Source organism: Rhinolophus sinicus, linkage group LG13, assembly GCF_036562045.2.
Source record: "Rhinolophus sinicus isolate RSC01 linkage group LG13, ASM3656204v1, whole genome shotgun sequence".
NCBI lineage: Eukaryota > Metazoa > Chordata > Mammalia > Chiroptera > Rhinolophidae > Rhinolophus > Rhinolophus sinicus.
Window position 1 is genome coordinate 54,566,408 of NC_133762.1, and position 22,919 is coordinate 54,589,326.

At 38.4% G+C, this 22,919-nt stretch overlaps 2 protein-coding genes across 3 annotated transcripts in view; one reads left to right on the top strand and one right to left on the bottom strand.

Moving 5' to 3' along the window:
- The window catches only part of BFSP1 (beaded filament structural protein 1), a 91,267-nt gene extending 83,557 nt beyond the window's left edge, over positions 1–7,710 (bottom strand). Inside the window, exon 1 of the mRNA XM_074317556.1 lies at positions 7,499–7,710. The gene's annotated coding sequence lies outside the window, so the exon portion shown is untranslated. The remainder of the gene's footprint in view (positions 1–7,498) is intronic.
- Positions 7,711–8,154: 444 nt separating this feature from the next.
- The window catches only part of DSTN (destrin, actin depolymerizing factor), a 31,895-nt gene continuing 17,130 nt past the window's right edge, over positions 8,155–22,919 (top strand). The window contains exon 1 of one of the 2 annotated variants that reach the window (XM_019756642.2): positions 8,155–8,323. In XM_019756642.2, the coding sequence (XP_019612201.1) occupies positions 8,321–8,323 (3 nt within the window). In that variant the 5' untranslated portion in view covers positions 8,155–8,320. Of the gene's footprint in view, positions 8,324–8,583; positions 8,607–22,919 lie in introns of those variants that run through there. The other variant, XM_074317746.1, reaches the window with a different exon arrangement.

Consider the following 22,919-nt stretch of genomic DNA (forward strand, 5'->3'; position numbering starts at 1 on the left):
CAGTTACCCTCTGTCACATCACCCAGTTTTATCACTACAGCACCTATCACTACCCAGTAGTTTTTTGTTTAGTTGTTTATTGTCTGCCTGTAGGTGAGTGGAATTTGAGCTTCAGGACATCAGGAACCTTTTGTACCTTATTCATGCTCTGAACAGACTTGGCACATTGTAGATACAACATAAATGTTGAAATAATGAAGTCAGTAATTAATTTTAAAAATGAAGCATAACTGAAGTTGCAGCTATCATTTCTTCAAACATTTTCTTCCCTCAGTTTACTAATTTTACTATCCTGAAATTTCTTTATACAGACACTGGCCTTTATCCCTCTATCCTCCATACCTCTTAAATGTTTCTCCTATTCTTTGCATCTCTTTATCCTTTCTTGATACCTTAATTCCTTGACCTCATCTTGCAACTCACATCCTCATTTTTCAGATATCTCCAGTCTGCTTTCCAGGCCACCACTGCATCTTTTAGTTCAAAAATAATATTGTATATTCTTAATGTTTCCAATATTTTCATAACTGTTTGTTCTTGCTCCTGGTTCCTAATACCTTTCCTTATCTCTCTGAGAATATTTACTATGCTCACTTTAATTTCTTGTCCTCCTTCTTCTGCTTGAGTTTCTTCAGCTGGCTATCTTTCTTTCATAATGCTTGGATCCTTCCTGTTTCATCATCTTTGCCTATGAATTCATACATATATCTTTAAGATTTTCATCTATCTGGGCTTGTACAGAATACCTGGGGAGGGGGTGAGAACTAATGCTACTCCTGGAGAGTTTGGTAGGGGAGCGGAGATAGCTGGAGATGCACCACGCTGACAAACCTCTGATGTTGCAATCTGCATTCAACTGCCCACACCTCAACCAGGAGGCCCTTCTAGATCACCTCCCAGTACTCCAAGCCCTCTGTTCCAGCATATAATTATTTAGTCCTCAGGGCCCGGGGAGGTGAAAGTGGGGTGAGGTAAAGTCCCAAGCTTGGGCAGCCCACTTGCCTATGTTAGTATCATCTCCCCACATCCCAGCAGGGCTCCAGAACTGCCTTCACATTACCTGGTAACCTCAGGGGTGGGCACTTTGCTGGTTCTTAGGTTTTCTTTCTCTACAGTAGTCACGGGAGAGACAGAGGTCTGCAAAGAATAATGGGATAAGAGTGGGGAAAAATGGGTCCCAACCAGACAGCTTGCCACTATCAGCCTGTTACTGTTTATGACCTGCCTTTCTCCTCCTCCATTTGCCCTTTTCCTCCTGTCTTGTCCATCATGTAAAATAGTCCTATTTTCCCTAAAATTACATCTTTAACAGAAGTCTTCTTATTTTTATGTTAGAATTTGCTGCAAAATTTCTATTCACTTCATTCCCACTCTTCACAATTTTGTAACTTGTGATCACACTCAACCTTCGGGCTTCTTTTCATTCTGAAGAGTTTGAAGTCATTTACTCTATTATATCAAACACTTGATTACTTTATTTGTCCCTTTCTAAATCTTTTGTGCCTCCTTTTTCTTTCTCCAGAATTATAGCAACCCTATCAGAACTGTGGAGAGAATGTACCATGCTTCTGAAAAATGGGAAGACAATATGGACAGATCCTCAAGACACATTGTGGAATGAGTGAATAAAAACAAGCTGCAGTCCTATATACATGGTGGAGGCCATTAGTATTTTTTAAATGTTCTATATTATAAGGGTCTGGAAGTCTTCATGCTAAACTCATAGCTACCCTGGTCTTGGCATGTGGATTCTGGGGAAGAAAGAGTGGGACTGTTCATTTATCCCCACCTTGAGTTTCCTTTTTAGAACATTTCCCCAAACCTTTCCCCAAACCTCATTTAATGGATGGGCATCAGGGTAGTCCATGAGCTCCCTGAAATTGTAGGCTAAGCTTTGTGAGTAGTAGCAAATGTCTACTTTTCTAGAGAGAAAGTTTCCAATTTTAACAAGAGTTACATGAAAAACATTTATCATAGTTGTTTGATTTTTAATGTTATAAAATAGTGGTATATGACTTTTACCCGACCATAAGGACTAATAGAGAAATCAATAGTGCTACTATGTGGTACTGCATCGTCCTCATGGATACTCTTAAATGTATTTAGCCCTTTCCTAAAATAGCTGCTTGGGCCCTAGGGGCTGCTAGAGCTTCCATTTGCTTTGTTTTGTATAAACCCTTTCTGTGGTGGTAAGGAAGCAACAAGAGGTACTGCAGCTCTCTTGTTCAGCATTACCCATGAGTGATGTGTCAGTGGCCTGATACTCAAGGTCACGGGCTGGGAGCAGATCGTTTATTCCACTTGGCTTCCAAGGAACATCTCTTCACCTTATCTCATCTATAGAATAATATCCACCTATGGAAGTCACCATTAGTTATCCCCCAATGTCCATTTCCCCCTCTTCCTTATTATTACAAGAACCTGAATTCCTTAACTGAGCACACTTGTCCTCAGAGAACAGACCATATAACCCAACCTCCCTTGCAGCCATATGACTAAGTTCTGGTCAATTATATAAAGTGGAAGCCCAGTCTGGTATTTTTGGGATGTTTCATAAAAAGGAAAGGGTGGACTTCCAGTTTCTAGTTCACATGTAAGGAGCTTGGAAGTCACCACTCAGTCCTAATGACAAGTAAAAAGCTGAACAGGCAACTCTTCTTAAATTCATGAGGGGAAGATAGAGGACAAACCATTGTTCCCAAACCTGGAGACAGACTGGCAAATATAGGGAGTTGTAGCTTACCAGAGGAGAGATTCATAAGTAGAAACCATTGTGGGAACCAGTGGTAGGTAGAAAACCCTAAACTGCAACTAACAAATTGCTGGAGGCTCAGTGTGGACAAGTCTGAGAGTTAAAAACTCTAGGGAGACTCATTCATAGGAAGACCCCCACACACACACACTTCTGTGAGTTTTACCTCTGGAAGCTCTACCAGCTTCCCACACCAAATACTGGAGAAAAATCCTCTGGCTTCTGGCAAGGGGGAGGGGCAATGGAACCATTTTGAGATATGCTAGAGCACTCTGTTCTTCTTCTTCTTTTTTTTTCCTTAATTTTTATTGAGGAATATTGGGGAGCAGTGTGTTTTTCCAGGACGCATCAGCTCCAAGTAAAATCGTTGTTTTCAATGTAGTTGTGGAGGGTGCAGCTCACTGGCCCATGTGGGAATCGAAACGGCGACCTTGGTGTTATAAGCCCTGCACTCTAACCAAATGAGCCAACCGGCCACCCCTGCTCTTCTTAATAAGGCCCACCCTTGGGAGAAACTAGTTACTAGAGTCTAACCTAAATGGAAAGGGAAATATACAACTCTAGCTCACTCTAGCCATCCTGTCCCAGCTACAGGGGAAAAAATAAAACTGAAAAACACGTGTGAAGTTCACAGTCCAGAGGCACAAGCTCACTAAAAGACTGAGACCTAATCATAGGACTATAGAAAGCTTCCCCTGCTCCCACACCTCACCACCACATTGCTAAAGGCCTATTTACTGCAGTTCTTTTTACCCAATACATCATGTCCAGCTGTCAAGAAAATATTACAAGGCATACTAGAAGGTAAAACAGGAACAGAAATAAAGAATGCTTTTGATGTGCTTATTAGTAGACTGGACACAGCTGAGGAAAAAAATCTTTAAGTTAAGGAATATATCAATAGAATCCTTAAAACCAAAAAGCAGAGAGAACAAAGACTGGAAAAAAAACAGAACAGAACATCCAAGGACTGTAGGACAACTACAAAAGTTATAACATATGTGTAATGGGAATACCAGAAGGAGAAGAAAGAAAGGAACAGAAGAAATATTTGAAATAGTAACTGAGAATTTCCCCAAATTATTGTCAGACACCAAACCACAGGAAAAAAAAACCAAAGAAAACAAACCAAACCCAACCAGTCAACCAACCAACCAAACAAACCAACCAAAAAACAAAAACAAAACTACACCTAGGCAAAAACAACAACAAAAGGCCTTACCTATAGAGGACCAAAGATAAGAATTACATCTGACTTTTCCTCAGAAACTGCAAGCAAGAGGGTGGAGTGAAATATTTAAAGTGTAAGAGAAAAAAACCCACCAACCTCAAATTCTGTACCCTGCAAAATTATCCTTCAAAAGTGAAGGAGAAATAAGGACTTTCTCTGGCAAAAATTAAGAGAATTTGTTGCCAGTACACTTACTTTGCTAGAAATGTTAGAGAGAAGGAAAATAATATACCCTCAGATCTCAGATCTACATAAAGAAAGGAAGAACATAGAAGAAATAAGTGAAGGTAAAATAAAAACTTTTTCCTTATTCTTAATTGATCTAATAGATAACTTTATTCAAATAATAATGGCAACAATATATTTGACTACATATGCTTATGCATACGAGTATATCTTATGTATGTAAAGCTGTGCTTATGTATGCTTATATATGCGTGTGAGTGAAATGAATTACAGCAGTGATACAAGGGACGGGAGGAAGGAATTAGTATTATTTTGCTATTATACTCACAGTACCCTTGAAGTAATACAGTGTTATTTTAAAGTGGACTTGGATTACTGGCACGGATATATTTCAAACTCTGGGAAACCACTAAAAAATGTAGGAAAATAAGTATAATTTCGTAAGAAAGGACAGAAAATGGATTCATATAAAATGCTCAATTAAAACCTCAAAAGGCAGGAAAAGACTGGATAACAAAAATAGGAACAAAGAACAAGGGCAACAAATAGAAGAGTAACTAATATTGTAAATATGAGTCCAACTACATAATTTTGAATGTCAATTTGTCTAAATGCACCAATTAAAAGACAGAGAGACTCAAAAAACATAACCCAACTATATGTTGTCTACATGAAACCCATATTAAATATAAAGACACATGTAGATTAAAGTAAATGATGGAGACAAAATACTATGCTAACACTAATCAAAAGAAAGCAGGAGTAGCTAGCTATATTAACTTCAGACAGAACAGACTTCAAAGTAAGGAAAGTTATCAGGTACAAAGAAGGGCATTGTATAATGATAAGGGGGTCAATTCTCCAAGACAGAATTCTTAACGTGTATGTGCCTAATAACAGTGTCAAACTACGTGAGGCAAAAACTAATAGAACTGCAAGGAGAAACGGACAAATTCACTACCATGGTTGGAGACTTTAACACCAGTCTATCAGAAATGGACAAATCCTGCAGTTAGAAAGTCAAGAAAACCAGAAAGCAGCTACAGGACACCACACACCCAGCCTAAAACCACTACACAAGACACCAACAAAAGCAAAACACAATACAAAACACATGCATAAGGTATATTTCTTTCTCTGTAAGGCCATAGACCAAAATGATAGCAGCGGTTACCTCTGAGGAGGGAACTGAGACTATGGGAATGAAGAGTAGGGGGAGCTCAGGGAAATTTCCTTTATTGTATTGAGTCTTTTATAATGAGAATATATTCATGTCTTATTTATATGATTAAAAGGGTAGTGGATAGGGAACAAGTGAATTTCTGAGGAGGCACAGGAGAAAATAAAATTTTTTCTGTACTATATGCTGACAGGGTTATATCACCTTTTGCAAAAAAAACCCCTTTCCAGTCTAATAACACACATCTCTCTTCAAGCTCCTCATTAATGTGTAATTCATTCTTCCCTGCCACTCATATTAATGGTTTTAAATGAAAAGGCCTATACGTTCACAGATTGTTAAGTATGCAATGACATATTATTATGTTTTCTAAATGAGAAATGGAATATGCCTATCTCATATTTAAGGAGACACCTTATGTTAAAACTTTTTCTCTCTGTGGGATAAAGAGGAATGAAAAGATCCAGCAAACTTATGTGTAAATGCAGAGGTTAAAGTTCAATGGGACCTTAAGAAAAATGGAGGCTAGTCTACGGTTATAGTAAACTGATATAGAAGTTTGCCTGATGAATATCTTTGGATATTGGTTTACTTGCTGAACAAACATGTATTAAACACCTACTATGTGTTAGGGGCTATTGTAGTCCATATATAAGATGCATTCTAAATACCCCTTGTCCTCAAAGAACTGTCTAATCTGGTGGTGGTGGTAACATATAAATAATTACAGAGCTATACTAACAGTAGGGAAAAACTGTTAAGATCTTGCTACTCAGAGTTGAACACCAGCAGCATTCCAATCACCTGGGGACATCGGAGATCCCCCCCCCCCCCCAGCCCTAACCCCTTGAATTTGCATTTTAACAAGATCTTCAGGTGATCTGGATGCTTATCAAGATTTGAGAAGTGATGAACTGTGGGATTACAGAAGGCACACTATTGGTCCTTTGGGAAGTGGTCAGAGGTCTTTAGACTTGAGGGTTCTAGGAACATTCCGGGTTGAGAAAGGAGCAGACTCATGATTATGGCAGTTATAAAGAGTAAGAGTTCTGGAAGAAAATTAGGCACTTTGGAAGACGTGGGAGATAGCGCAAAAACGGTAGGCTGAAACCAGAGGCAAAAAGGCGAGACTTCCTGAGAATTCTGGAAGCCATAGAAAATTTTAAGCAGCAATGTGACAGGATCAGATTATTATGTTTGGACATAACTCTGGTGGCAGGGTGAAGAATAATATGCAGAAGAGAGTCTGGAGCAGGCAAACTGTGTCCTTAAACGAGTAGGATTCAATTTTGGACTAGAAAGGAAGTCTTGAGGATCTAGAGGTGGAAGCAGGCATTGAGTCCTATGCCTACAGAGAAACAAAGGGTTCCAGCTGCAGGTGGATACAGGAGGGTTCTTTCTTCTGGAAGTTAGTACCCAATCAGCAACATTAACACCACCTGGGAATTATTAGAAATGCAAATTCCCTAGTCTTACCCCAGATAACATATTGTGTCTAAAGCTTTGGGGGGTGGGTACACAAATCCAACTTTGAACAAGTTCTCTTTAAGAACTGCTCTAGTTTGCCAAAAATCTTGCAGTACAGCATGTTGTAAAGGCTTGCAACTGCCACAACTTGCTTCCTTTCTTAAAAAGAAACAACAAAATGAGAAGAGTAATGAGAAATGAGTTTCTAGGTTGAGTTGAGTGGTCATAACAAAAGCCACATACAACCTAGATTTTAGGTAGTGCCCAGAAAAATGCAAAAAACACACTGATCAACCCGTCCAAAAGCCTCACATTTGGGGAATTTAAATAATTTTAGTAGCGGCCATGATGTTCCCAGTAGCTTAAATTAAGTAAAACTTAAAGTCAAGTAATTATCCCAGTTGTAAATTTTTTCCGTTCCCTTTATTCCTCACAAAAGCAACCCTCAAGAAAGACATTGGGATTCCTTCTGGCCCTCTGGAAACCTTGTTTCTGATGCAACCGACCATTAAAAAAAAAAAAAAATCCCAAATTTAAAAACCAAGGAACGGAGCAGCGGGTTTGGCGCCATCATCCTAAAACAAGTCAGGCCATTTCCCATCCACACCCCTCCGGACCGCCGGGCCTCCTTCCCCGGGCCATTCCCACAGATAAATAAATCACTCCTTGTTTTTTTCCAGACCTGAAATTAGCGGTGACTCACAGAGCACTCTGAAAGGCCGCAGTCGCCTCGGGAAGAAAAAATGTGCAGATTTTCCCCCTTAGGCGAGGGCCTGACGTGCCGGGCTGAGCCAATCAGGGGAGGATGGCGGGAATCGCACCAAAGTAGGTAAAATATGCGGGATGTAACCCCTCGGCTGCAGTCCGCGCCTCCACTCCCGCGGCTCCCTCCTCGCGTCGCCCCTCCGCGGCCCCGCCCACAATCTTTCCCTCCCCCCCCTCCCCTTCCCAGGCCCTGCCCCCAGCGGCAACGCACACCTGGCCAGGTGGCTACTTCCATATAAGGGCAACGACTTCGAAGTGGGCGGGGCGCCATGCGGCCCCGCCCGTGGGGGAGTTGAGCATGGCCACCTGCCCCGCATCATCCTTTGCTCGCTCCTCAGTGGCCGATGCTAGTCCAATCTCCGCCTCCTCCTCCCTCTCAGATGAGGAGGACCCACTCCCTCCCTCATTAGACCCGAGCTGGCAGGTGAGGGGAACCCGGTCCCCCAGTCTCCAGAAGGTGGGGAACACAACCCCCCCCACACTCCCGCCCGGAGTCCAGAGATCCTGCTGGGCGGGGCGTAACCAGGCCAGCGGTTGCGTAGCAACGGCGGGCAGCGCGTGACGTGCGCAGCCGTGTTAGGCCCTGAGGCGTGCGCCCGTTCGCCCGTTCCTTCGTAGGCTCGCGCTCCGTGTCGCCTCCTCGTTTGGTCGCTGTATCCAGCTTCTGTGAGGAGGACGCTCAGCAGACTCAGTGCCTGCCGGCTCCCTCCCCCGCGTCCCTGCTGTTGCCGCGGCGAAGATGGTGAGTGGGAGGGAGTACGAGGAGTGAGCTGACGCGGCGGAGCTCTGGGGCGCCGCAGGGGTCGGGCTGAGGGGCGAGTGCCGCCTCCCGGCCCGGGAGAGCCCCGGGCCCCGCTGCTGTCTCCCGGCGGGGTAGGGTCTAGGGCGTCTGCGGCTGGCAGATCCGCTGGGCCCCCGCGTCCCTGGGCGGCTCCCCGGCGTTGGTCCAAGCTGCTGCGAGGCCGCCGCCCCGGAGCGTCGCCTTCGCGGTTTCTCCCGCTTAGGCCTTGGTACCAGCAGCCGAGGTCGAGCCCCCTACCCCCTCGGTGAAATCGGTAGGGGTGGGGTCCGCCAACCCGGGGTGGGGGGCGTCGGAATCCAGAGCGGGCCTTGTTCGGGCACGTTTCCCCAAAGCCGGACACAGGCGGCCAGTAACTCGTGCCAGTTTCGGCCCATGAGGTCTGTTCATCTCGATAAGGAAAATAAGTCCTTATTGAACAACCCTAGAGGGCAGAATGATCACTACTAGCATGACCCTGGCATGATTAAGAACGGGTGGCCTTGCAGCCGCTTTGTTTGTCATATCTGGCAATCACCTTCCAGTAGCGCACTCTTCGTGCTTGTCAAGCTTGGCAGTGCCTTTTTTAACTCTCGCCTGTCCGATCCCTCCATCTGTGGTTAGAAATTTTCTTTTACCTGTAAACAGTTTGGCTCTGCCAGAACTTAGCATGCAAGGTGTGGGCATGATGCTGGGATGCTAAAAAAAACAAATGAATTATCCGAGTCTTTAAAAAGTACACAGATGCTCACTATACTAGGTGAGGGACACTGCTTAATTTACATATTTTTCCGTCTATACTCTAATTCCAGTTTGCTGTAAAACAGTATTGTTATCCGGGGACGATCAAGTAGAACATTTTGTCATTTTCTTTAGTCTGCACACGCTGGCTGTTACCATTTTTGGTCAATGATTTGCAGGCAAAGGCTTAACAGACTTTGCTAGAAATATTACACTGTTATTGCATCTGTCTGCCTAGAAGCAGTTGGTACCAGCTTATCTGCATACAAAATGTTTTCACTGAATAACAATTTTGATTTTCTCAATGTATTACAACTTTAATGACTATGTAGACTGGCTCATTAATGGAAGAAAAAGAGGTTAATCAGTAGTTTCTTGATGAGTGAGAACCTGTAATAAGAATTTGATATGGTTCAGTTTTTGGTTCTTTGGTTTAATGCTGTAAGCTACAAAGAGGGTCAACATTTTAATACTTTTCAAACTCTTTAAGATTATAAGTGTGTGTAATACTTTATACTAAAAGACTTTAAAGGTTTTGAGTTCTCATAAATTTAAGACCATCCACTCTGACAAAAGTGCTTTGGAGCTTGCTTTAGGGTGTACTGATTTGACGTTCTATTTCTTTTGAGTTGCTAGACTGCAGACTTTATTCTCTGTTTGAAAATAGGTCCAAGCACTTTAACTTTAAATGCTTAGTTAAGCTGTAGTTAAAGCTTAACTTTCATATTTCTATATAGTCAAATAAAATGAAGAATCTGTTTTATTTACAGGTTCTTGGAGGAGGAAGAGAAATAAAAATTAATCAAGATGGGCAGTTCCAAATACATTTCAAACTTGTTGGTCTTAGGGAGGTCAAGAACACCTTATAAACTAGTCTTGTTTGGATGCTTTCAAAGAAAGTTCAGAATCTTGTTTGGATGCTTGCAAAAAAAGTTCAGCAAATAAGTTCAGAATATAGACTAACCATTTTTCTTTTTTTTTAAAGATTTTTATTGGGGAAGGGGAACAGGACTTTATTAGGGAACAGTGTACTTCCGGAACTTTTTTCCAAGGCAAGTTGTCCTTTCAGTCAAGTTGTTGTCCTTTCAGTCTTAGTTGTGGAGGGCGCAGCTCAGTTCCAGGTCCAGTTGCTGTTGCTAGTTGCAGGGGGCACAGCCCACCATCCCTTGCGGGACTCAAGGAATTGAACCGGCATCCTTGTGGTTGAGAGTCCACTGGCCCATGTGGGAATCAAACCGGCAGCCTTCGGAGTTAGGAGCATGGAGCTCTAACAGCCTGAGCCACCGGGCCGGCCCTAGACTAACTATTTTTAAGGTTACTCTCGTATTTAACGTGATGAGCATAGAGCGTTTCCTTTCAGTCCAACTATTAGAGAATATTATGAAGATGGAAAGTTCCTTTATTATCCAAGATTTTACCATTTTACCCCTGTTTTTGAAACTGTTTAGATTGTGGGTTAAATGCTTGGTTCAATTTTTTAGGTTAAATATTAACTGCTGATGGGTTTGTGCTACATTAACAAAATCACTTCCTGGTACTCACCAAGTCTTCTAGAAGCACTTTGGAATAAAGCAATTTGAAACCAACTCAAAAAAACCACCTTGAACACTTTAAGATGAGAGTTCATGTTTTCAAAGTCTCACTTTACAATGCCAATAAAAGATTGGAAAAAAAAAAAAAGCCTACCCTCCACAAAAACCACATCTACATGTACTCCAAAGAAAACTTTGGTGTATGTGTGCTTGGTATGCCAGCTTCCTCATACAGAGGTTGCTTACCAGTGCATGACCAAGTTCCTAGGGTTATCTGCTCAATGGTTCTTCTGTTGGGTATGGATTAAGACTTAATTTAAATTTACCTAGCTCCTCTTGTAAATGATAGTACGAATAAGTGCATTTGCAGTAAAGGTCTACATGTTAATCCAACCTTTAACCTTACCCTAATCAGAACTCTGCTTTAACAAACTGAACTAATTGGCTCAGGCTGAATTACAAATGTGTTCTAACACTTGATGATTGGCAAAAACACTCTTCTAGTTATAACAACCTAATAGAATAGATTGGGCCTGTGTTTTATGTGTCTGTTTAGCATATCAGAAGACAGACTGTAAAGGATTGACTTGCGACCTTTTCTGACACCACACCAAGTTTTAAAATAATCTAAAAATTAACTTAGAAACATTTTAAGCAGAAAAGTACACAGAATAACAGGTCCTTTTGTACAAAAAAAGGTTAACATTTTGCCATATTTCAGGTTTTTATGTTACCATTACCATCTTCTTCCTTATCCCATTCCGTTCCCTCCCCGTAGATAACCACGTACTCCTGTGTCAAAGACATAATATACCAGCCAGTTAAGGAAATGATTTTTTTCAAGGCTATTGCATTTGGAGGACATCAATTAATGAGGAACGTCTCAAAAAAAAAGGACGGGGACCTGGGGCAGGTAAACCAGGGAGTCATAAGGAAGCACGGGGATGGGTCTTACCTTGCAATGAGCATGGCAGAATCCTTTTGTTGCCTGTTCTCCAGAACACAAAATTATGGGGGTGCATTTCTTAACCATCACTGCTTTCCAGGAGCACAGGGCTCGGGTAAAGCTCAACATAGTCACCTGAAATTCATATATTTCTTTCTTACAATATTTCCATACTTTTAGCTATACATGTATGCATCTGCAGTTATAGATACTGTATTGCTTTTATGCTATTGATGTGTTTTTAAATTTTATATAAGTGCTATGCTTTCTGTATCCTTTTGCAACTTAAAAATATTAAACTTGGTAAGTTTTTTGATGGGAGGTGATTTTCAGTTTTAGTGTGACTCTGGTTCTTTAACTGCCAAATACTTTCTGTTTTATGACTGTAAGTTTATCCATTCTGCTGTTGATGGACATTTGCCCAACTTTTTGCCCTTTTATCTTTTTGTCTACTTAAACTGTTTTGCAATAGATGGTTTCCATTTTTATATGTTACTATATATTACTTCTTTAGCCCCAGTAAGTGTCTTCTTGGTATATGTCTAGAATCCGAAGCCCTGGTTTGGAGGTCATGCATATGTGTTTTTTATTCTAGTGATGGTTCTAGTTTGCATCCATCCCATCATCTACATTTAGGAGCCCGTTTCTCCATTACTTTTCACCACTTGGTATTATGAAACTTAAAACCTCTGCCAATCTGATGGGTGTGAGATGGTTTCTCGTTCTTTTAATTTGCGTTTCTCTGATTAGTGGTAGTTGAGTATCTTTTCATGTGTTTATTGCAGCTTGTGTTTTTACATGCATGTACATCTGGTGAACCTGACATTGTCTAAATACTCATCATGTCTTCATCTAAGCTTATTTGTGAAACCATCAAGTAAATCAACCCTTAAGAGAAAATCAGTACGAACGTGATTGTCAATGCCAGAACCACGTACTGAGGACTAATACCCTCTCCTCTGGCACCTAGTTTCTTTGCAGGCCTCTCAACTTCCTAAGGAACAAAAGTTCGATACTCTTCTCTTAATTCTAGACACCTGCCATTGTCAGGCCCTGGTACTGATAGATTGCAGTGTGATCCAGGATAGAGTTCCATTTTTGCCAAGGGCCATGGAGATTAATAGCCTCTGCTTTATACTTACCCCTTTCTTTCTTTACCTTGGCAGTTCATCTAGCCAAAATGTTAAAAACAAACACAGGAGATAATATGGTAACTCTACTTTTTGCTCAGATTTGTTGTGAAAACAAAACAAAATAACCCTGACTGTTTTTCACAAATAGGTTTAAATCAAAATGGTGTTTAACTTAGTATACAAGGAAGGCTCACATTTGTTTTTATGATAAGTAACCATATTGTCTTTCAGTAATAATTAAGATACTTTGAGATGAATACCAAGGGAGGACGGAGGAGGGGGAAAAATAAATAAAATTTACAGTTGAAAAAGTAGATTCACATACCTGAGTTGCTCCTAGCATACGTACAAATTTCCCAGTAATGGAATTGGTAATCAGTTTTCAATTTTAAGTTAATTAAAATAAAATGCAGTTTAAAAAAGTTCTTCAGTCACACTAGCCATATTTATTTAACAGACTCACTGAATCACATGTGGTTGGTAGCCACCTTAATGGACCAGCCTCAGACTTTGTGGTGGGCCTATTTGTAAGGGGGAGTTAGGATGGATAACCAACCAAGTGTTAATTCTCTGCATTTCTGCACATGTCTAAGAAACAGTGCTAAGATAGCATATGAATTCTTTTTATGGCACTTAATATGTTTTGTGGAACTAGACTATTAAGCTTCTTTAAATAGGGTTTGTATATTTCAATAACAAGATGCTTCTCTCATGGGAGGCCAACAACAGATGTTACTGAATGAACATGAATAGGTGAATGAAAGGGAATTCTTAATTACGACAGGGACAGGTTTCCATGGAGATGGATTACTTTAATTTTTATACTTTTCTATTCCTACATACATTTTTTAAACAATGGAAATTGAGATTAACTGCTAAACTAATTGAATAGTACCTCCCCATTATATACTGCATTACATTTTAATTTTACAGTGAAAATTCTTTGAGATAAGTACCTTTAAAATAATTCTGGCATACAGAAACCCCTCAGTAAAAATGAGTTCCCTTTCTTCCCTTAAAGATTAAACTGAATGGTATTTTATGCTCATTGAGGCATCCTGAACCATAGAAAAGCACTGGAAAGAAGTAATGCTATCTTAGATACGTTATAAGTATTTACTATGTGTCAAGCATTGTGTTACCTTATCTTATTCAGTCCTTAGAGCAACCCAATGAGATAGGTAGGCATTGATATCATTCCCACTAAACTATGGGCTCAGAGTTGGGCCGCCTAGGTTTTTTGAATCTTGGCACTGCCACTTACTAACTGTATGACCTTAGGTAAGTCATTGATTGTTTTCCTTAATTTCATCATTACTCCAAATGGGGAATGATAATAGTACCTACCATCCCAACAGTTTGGGTGATGCATATAACTATTTTAAAGCAATGCCTGATACATTCAGTGTTGGCTAACATAATAACATTAAACAACCTTGGATCCTAATTAGATTGTCATTTTTTTTATATTCTGATTACACCAGAGTATGCTTCAGTAATGGTAGATAAAATGAAAAGGGTGGGAGGAGTACATTAGAATGTGTTTCCAATTAGTTTATTTCTTCAATGTGATTTTACTTGGAATCATTATATCTGATCAACTTTTTAATTTGATTTTTCAAGTGACTTGATTCCTTCTTAAAAATATCTCTTAGTTATTAAAGAGTTAAATAACTAGTTATATTTTTCCTGAATTAATGGAGAATCAAATACAGTTTTTCACTGCCTTCAAGGTGTAAAATAGCAACCATTATTCAGTAAATTTTCAACAAGAAATGTGTTGAGACATTTTATATGCCAAGAAATGATCCAGGCACTAGGGATAAAGTACTGAACAACAAAGTCTTTTCCTTGTGGAAATTACATTTTAATGGTTTTGTTATGTGTCATTTTGCTTAAAATCGCAGAACCTATCATCAATGTTGAGGGAAAACTGTACTGTTGTAGGCTTTGGAGATTCAGTAGTATACAAGACAGAGTCTCTGTCCCTATGAAGTATACATTATAACGGGGGAGACAGGTAAGAAATAAGTAAACAACTGAATAAGATAATTGCAGATTGTAGTAAGTACTATATTGAAAATAAGGGAGAAAATGAATATCTGGAGACTAACAGTACAGAGTTTTCTCACATAGTTTGAGTTCATCTGTAGTAACAGTTTTATATTCTTTATTTCCCACATCCCAAAGTGATAAGGGTGCCAAGCTAATTCAGTGGGGGGAGGGGCTGAAGAATACTGTTTTCAACAAATGGTGTTGGGACAACTGGATATCCACTTGCAAAAGAATGAATTTGTATCCTTGTTTCACACTGTATAGAAAATTTAATTCACAATGTGTCATAGACCTGAATGTAAGAGCTAAAGCTATAAAACTTCTAGAAGAAAACGTAGAAATAAATCTTTGTGAACATGGGTTAGACAATGTTTTGGGGGCAATTTTCTTGGCCTTTCAAGGCAACGACACCGAAACTTCAAGTGACAAAAGAAAAATAGATCTCTTGGACTTTTCTTAGATTTAAAAACTTTTGCATCAAAGAATACCATCAAGAAAGTGAAAAGACAGCCCATCAAATGGGAGAAAATATTTGCAAATCATATGTCTGACAAGGAACTTGTATTCAGAATATACTCGTACAAAGGACTGTTACAACTCAATAATAAAAAGACAACCTAATCATATGGGCAAAGGCTTTGAATAGAAATATCTTAAAAGAAATATGAGTCATCAATAAGCACCTGAAAACAGTCTTAAAATTATCCATTACAGAAATGCAAATGAATCCACAATGAGATTCTACTTAACACTCACCAAAATGGCAGTAACAATACAGACAAGAGTAACAAAATGTTAGCAAGGCTGTGGATAAGTTGGAACCCTCATACATTGCTGGTGGGAATGTAAAATGGTGTGGCCACTTTGGAAAACAGTTTGGCAGTTCCTTAAGTTCAACTTGGGAGTTACCATATGACCCAGCAATTCACTCCTAATTATATATACACAAATGAAATGAAAACGTGTCCACATAAAAACATGTACATGAATGTTCATAGTAGCGTTATTCATAATAGACCAAAAGTGGAAACAACCCAACTGTCCATCAACTGGTGATTAGATAACATGTTGTGTTGTGTATCTATACAATAGACTATTCTTTTGCAATACGATGAAATGAAGTACTGTTTCATGCTACAACATGAATGAACTCTGAAAACATGCTAAGTGAAAAGCCAGTCAAAAAAAAGACTACATATTGTATGATTCATTTATGTAAAATATCCAGGATAAGTGGATCCATAGAGACAGGGAGTAAATTAGTGGTTGACCAGGTCTTGGGTGGGTGAGAGTGCTCATGAGTACAGGGCTGCTTTTTGGGGGGTCCAAAATGTTCTAAAATTAGAGTGTGGTGATGGATGTACAACTTTGTAAATATACTAAAATCCACTGACTTTGCACTTTTAAATGAGTGAATTTTATGATATTACGCATATTTGTAAAAACTACTTAAATTGTTTAATGGTATCATGCATGTGCAGTGATGATATTAAATTATTCCCTTGTTAAATTTAAATCCAGTATTATAAGTAGTAATGCTCTGTCATCTTTGTGCATAAATCTTTGCCTGTATTTGTATTATTCTTCAAAATAGAATCCTAGATACGCAATCACTGAATCAAAAGTGTGTAAAGTGTATGTCTAATTTTTAAAAATGCTTATCACAGAAAACTTGGAAAATACAGAAATCTAGAGAGAGAGACAAAAAGTTACTTATATTCCCACTGTTAGAGATAAAATTCCTTTTCTCTATATTATTTTACTCAGTTGAGATTACACTGTACGTAAAACTTTATATCCAGCTTCTTTTATCACTTAAAGCAAATCGTAAATATTTCCCCCATGTTATTAAAAACTTTCCATAAACATGATTTTAACAATGCATCAGAAACTATCCTGTGGATACTATAAATTTCTTTGCAATTATCTTATTTTTATTTATTTGGGCTGTCTAGCTTCGGTCTTATGAAGATTATTTTCCCAGAATAAATTCTTTGAAGTGGGATTACTGAGTTAAATGGTCAAATGGCTTGGATTATTTTAAGGCTCTTGGTATAAATGGTTAAATTGCTTTCTTAAAGGTATAAATGAGTAATATGGTTGCTTGTGGTGGAAGATGAATCTGGAAAAGTAGGTTGGCTTGGATAAAAAAGGGCCTTTCCTGCTCTGTTAACGAATATGGACTTTATCTTGTAGGTGCTTGGGAATTGGTGAAGATTTTTAATCTTGGGAGTGTTATGAAATTTTAAGAGTAGATGGGAAGAAATAGATTTGAAATCTACTTTTAAGGAGGGATTGGGTAGGGCTTAGAAACTGAATTTGATCATGGAACAGAAGTAGGTTAATTAACCAACAACATGAAATATGTTTTCTATTTTAGATTCATTGACATGCTAGCTAATCATCCAGAGAGAAGTCAGATTGTTAAACCAAGGAGAAATCTTTTACCTTTAGTTTATTATATATTCAAAATGGTCTTTCTCAAAGAGGGATAGAATTATTTTTTATATTGTTGTTCTTGAAATAAAGACTAGAAGTAGTGTATAATTTTTCCATCCAGGATAATTTACATAAAGTGAAATTCACCATTTTTATAAAATTTAATTTATTGGGTAATATTGGTTAATAAAATTATATGTTTCAGGTATACAATTCTATCGCGTTTCCCCGAAAATAAGACCGAGCTGGACCATCAGCTCTAATGCATTTTTTGGAGCAAAAATTAATATAAGACCTGGTCTTATATAAGCCTGGGATGTCATATTATGTTATGTTATGTTACGTTACGTTACGTTATACCGGGTATTATGTTATGTTATGTTATATTATATTGTATTATATATTATATTATAAAGACCCAGTCTTATTTTAATATAATTTTATATTAATTTTTGCTCCAAAAGACGCATTAGAGCTGGTGGTCTGGCTAGGTCTTATTTTCGGGGAAACGGGTAGAATACATCATCTGTATATTGCATTGTGTGCTCACCATTTAGAGTCTAGCCTCCTTCTGTCACCATAAATTTGACCCCCTTATCCTCTTCATATCCCCCCCACCTTCCCCTCTGGTAACTACTATACTGTTGTCTGTATCCCTGAGCTAATTCATTTGGTCATTTGTTGCTTTCTGTTTCATAACCCCCATATGAATGAAATCATAAAGGTCTTGTCCTTTTCCATCTGACTTAATTCACTTAACATGATGATACTCTCAAGATCCACCCATGTTTCAAATGGCTGAGTAGTATTATATTGTACACTGTATGTACCACATCTTCTTTATCCATTCATCCATCAAAGACATGTATGTTGTTCCCATGTCTTAGCTATTGAAAAAGTCACTATTTTTAGTGTAAGTTCTGCAAGTTTTGGCAAATGTATACAGTTGTGTAACTATCACCACAATCAAAATGTAGAATAGTTCCTTCACTGTAAAAAATTTCCCCATGTTAATTCTTCCTCCTACTCCCAACAATCACTGATTTGGTTTTTGTCCCTATATAGTTTTACCTTTGCAAGAATGTCATATATATGGAATTGTCCAACCATACACTTTTAGTCTGGCTTTTCACTTAGCATAAGGCATTTGTGCATCAGCAGCTTGTTCCTTTTCAGGGCGAGTACTATTCCATTCCCCAGTCAAAGAATATATTCTTTTGTAAGTTTCCTGTCTTACTGGAGCATGAGACAGAATATTGTAGAGATCCTTTTTCCTTTTTCTAATATTGATAAATGCTTGAAACAGTCATTCTTTCTACGGTAAAATTACTGATAGCTATATCTTATTAAATTGTGCCCTTTTAATTTTTTCAACTGCAGAATCAAATGGTTATTTAACAAGGGTGAATGTAGATTGCAGAAAATTTGAAATGTGGCAAGATGTTTTATGAGATATTGATTTCTTAAAAGTCATGTTCTTTGCATATTGATTACTGTATACATTAACTTCTCTTACCTAGCATCCATCCTAAAATTAAGTGATGTTTACATATCAGATACTTTTTTTAAAAAAGTATATATTTGTGACTTAAGATAGATTATGACGTAGAGAACTTACCTTGGCTAAACATTTATTATGCACCTTCACAATTCTGGGATTCTGGGTAGATGAGGGATTGTGTGTAAATGTTGGGCAGAACAGATTGATAAAGATACTATTAAGGTGGCATCCCATTGTGGTTGTGATTTGCATTTCCTGGATGATTAGTGATGTTGAGCACTTTTTCATGTACCTGTTGGCCATCTGTATGTCTTTGGGAAAATATCTGTACAGATCCTATACCCATTTTTAAATTCGATTTTTTTTTTTCTATTAAGTTGTGTGAGTTCTCTCTATATTTTGAATCTTAACCCCTTACCAGACACATGATTTGCACATGTTTTCTCCTATTTGAAAGGTTGCCTTTTCATTTTGTTGATGGTTTCGTTTGCTGTGCAGAAGTGTTTCAGTTTGGTGTCATCCCACTTGTTCATTTTTTGCCTTTGTTGCTTTTGGTATCAAACCCAAGAAAACATCACCAAAGACCTATGTCAAGGAGTTCATATCCTGTGTTTTCTTCGAGGAATTTTATGGTTTCATGTCTTACATTCAAGTCTTTAATCCATTTTGAGTTAATTTCTGTTTATGGTGTAAGATAGTAGTCCAGTGTCATTTTTTTGTATGCAGCTGTCCAGTTTTCCCAGCACCATTTATTGAAGAGACTGTCCGTTTCTCATTGTATATTCTTGGCTTATTTAATTGACTATATATGTATTAGGCTGGCTATTATCAAAGAGACAAGAACTACAGTTTGGTGAGGATGTGGAGAAAAGGGAACTCTTATGCACTGTTGATGGAAATATAAATTGGCACAGCTACTTACGGAAAACAGTATGGAGGTTCCTCAAAAAATTAAAAATAGAACTACCATATGATCCAGTAACTCCACCTCTGGTTATTTAGCAAAAGGAAACTAAAACACTTAACAAATACTGTATTACCTCACTTATATGTGGAATCTAAAAACAAAACAAAACACGAAAACACCCCTGAACATAGGGCGAGTAGTAGTCCATTCCCTAGTCAAAGGGAATGGAATAGATTGGTGTTTGCCAGAGGCAGGGGGTGGAGGGTGGACAAAATGGATAAAGGTGGTCAAAAGGTACAAACTTCAGTTATAAAATAAGTCATGGTGACCCAGCAATCCCTCTCCTGGGTATCTACCCAAAGAATCTGAAAACATTTATCCATAAAGACGTATGTGCTCCAACGTTCATTGCAGCTTTATTTACAGTGGCCAAGACATGGAAACAATCAAACTGTCCTTCATTTAATAGATGAATGGATAAAGAAATTGTGGTATATATACACAATGGAATACTATTCTGCCATAAGAAAAGATGAAATAGTTCCATTTGCGACAACATGGATGGATCTTGAGATTATAATCCTAAGCGAAATAAGTCAGAAAACGTAGAGAACCATACGATTTCACTGATACGTACTTTATAAAACTGAAAACAACAAAAGAACAAGACAAACAAAAACTCATAGACAATAGTTTAGTGGTTACCAGAGGGTAATGGGGGAGGAGGGTGGCAGATGAGGGTAAAGGGGATCAAATATTTGGTGATGGAAGGAGAACTGACTCTGCGTGGTGAACACATAAGTGATTTATAGATGATGTAATACAGAATTGTACACCTAAAATCTATGTAACTTTACTAACAATTGTCACCCCAATAAACTTTAATTAAAGAAGAATAAGTCATGGGGATATAATGTACAGCATAGTAACTATAGTTAATAGTACTCTATTGTATATTTGAAAGTTGCTAAGAGTAAAACTTTACAGAGTAAATCTGCAAAGTTCTCATCACAAGAAAAACAGTTGTAACTATATGGGGTGATATATGTTAACTAGACTTATTGTGGTGATCATTTCACAATATATGCAAATAATGAATCATCATGTTATATACCTGAAATAAATATAATGTTATGTTGTCAATTATAGCTAAAGGAAAAGTTTCAGTTTTATCATTAAGAAGATGTTCATGTTTCTGTGATGTGCTTGATACTCAGTGAGTTGTCACTTAAAAATCACTGTGTGAAAAATTTCCATCTTTACAAGTATTTTTTTTCTATCAGTTATGAGGAGTCTAAAAAACAAAGTAGAAACATTATAAATCTATACAAACAGTATTTCTTTAGGAAAAAGACAATAACAGCAGATCTCATTAGGACTAAAATATTCCGAGGGAGATCAGTAGAAATTTCTTTGAAGTTTTTTGCTTTTTTTTGTTTGTTTGTTTGTTTTTTCTGAAAACCCTAAAGTTTTAAGGTGAAAGATTTTCCTTGGTATAAACTGAAGAATTGTACCATGGGAAAAAATATCTTGAAGGCAGTAGTACATTTCATAAAAATTTTAAGGGATCATCACTTTTCAAAACCCAGTAAGGTAGATAATTCTTAGGTGGAATGGGGTTGAAAAAAAATTCTAAGCGTTAGTCCTTGCACTTTAAGGAGCACAGTCAAATGAGAGAATCAGACAACCAATAGACAGTTAGTCAGAGTGATAAATAATACTGTGATAGAAGTAATTGTATTCTGTTTTAGTACATGGAAGGATTAGAGGGGCCAAGTAAGAGCAGCGTTTTCAGAGGAGGTGATGAGTGAGCCCTGAAGGACTTAACCAGGTGAAGAAGAGGAAAGTAAAGCATCGCAAGAGAACATGGTGTATTCAGGGAATCACAAAGAATTGTGCATGACTGGAATTAAGGGGTATGTGTCAGGGAGAACTGGGAAGGGAGGCTGGAGAGAGACGGCATAAAGGGCTTGACATGGCTGGATTTTATCCTGAAGGAAATTGGAAACTCTTGAAAGAAAATAATAAAGGCATAGGACTGTTTGCCAATGTGCTTATTAGCCCTAGGTTGCTTTTCGTTTTCTCCTCCCATTTGTGTCTAGTGTTTTTGAGGGGAGGAGAAGTGGAAGTATTATTTTCTCTATTTAGCTTATAAAACTCTTACTGTTCCTACTGTTCCTATCCTCCCTTTCTGACTTCCTTCCTCTTAGTTGGGGTGGGAAACCTGTTAACCAATCTGGTTAGGATTGTCTATAAAATAAGATTGCATGCAATCTGAATGAGATCGATTATTTTTAGCAGTTGGCTTTGTTATAGCTAATCCACCGTGGCCTTTGAGATGTTTTTTCCCTCTTTTAGTGGGTGTATTTCCTAGAGTTTAGGTTATTGCATGAATTTTTTCCCACTAAGGTATAACCATAAAATTGTTATAGTGGAACTCTTTAAAATTAATTCACAGCGAGTAGAATTGGTATTTAGTCTCCATAGGCTATCTCAAGGACGTTGTACTTTGCTATGAGGTGAATGAAGGACTTCCACAATTGGAAATTGGTTGTAAATTTAACACTGTTTGGTCTCTCTTGTTTTGGGGAATGGACCAGTGTATTAAGGCAGAGTTAACTTGGGACATTTTCTGGATCACTGATAGCCTGTGTAATGACTTTGTGCAAATTACATAATGATGCTCCCTCTGGGTGATAATGCCCTTAGGAGACAAGCAGACAGGCACTTACTCAAACAGTTGAAGCCCTGCAGGCATATCCTATCCTTTGGCTAACAACCTGAAGTTAGCTCTGGCTTGGCCCCTTTCTAGGCACCCTAAAGCAAGCAAGGCACAATCTATAAAATTGTACCCTGGAGCTTTGGACATTTTGAATTTATCAAAGATTGAGGATATGCTGTGTGTTGCCTTGACTGCTGTATACTGGGCAGGGACAAATTTTAGGACAAAGCCTATTAGCTCACCTCATAGGCCCATTTTTATCATTGTGTATTTTGATTTATGTTGTAGGTGATAGTTGTGCCTAGGAGAATGCAATAGGTAGTAGTGTAACTAAATCTTAACTGTGTCAAAGAGGACTGTTACCCTTTTCATCTTGAATGTCTTTGCTATTCAACCATTTAATAGTCATGGGAATGTCAGTATGGTTTTTTAATTTGTAGTTCTGGTCATCAGATAACAGACAGAAATTACTGTTTCACATAGAAGTTTCAAGGTGTCTGGATTTCTTTTATCCATAGCCTTCCATTACTCAAAGGCTTCATTAAAAATTGTCCACATTCGTAACTCAAAGGAGTTGAAGAAGC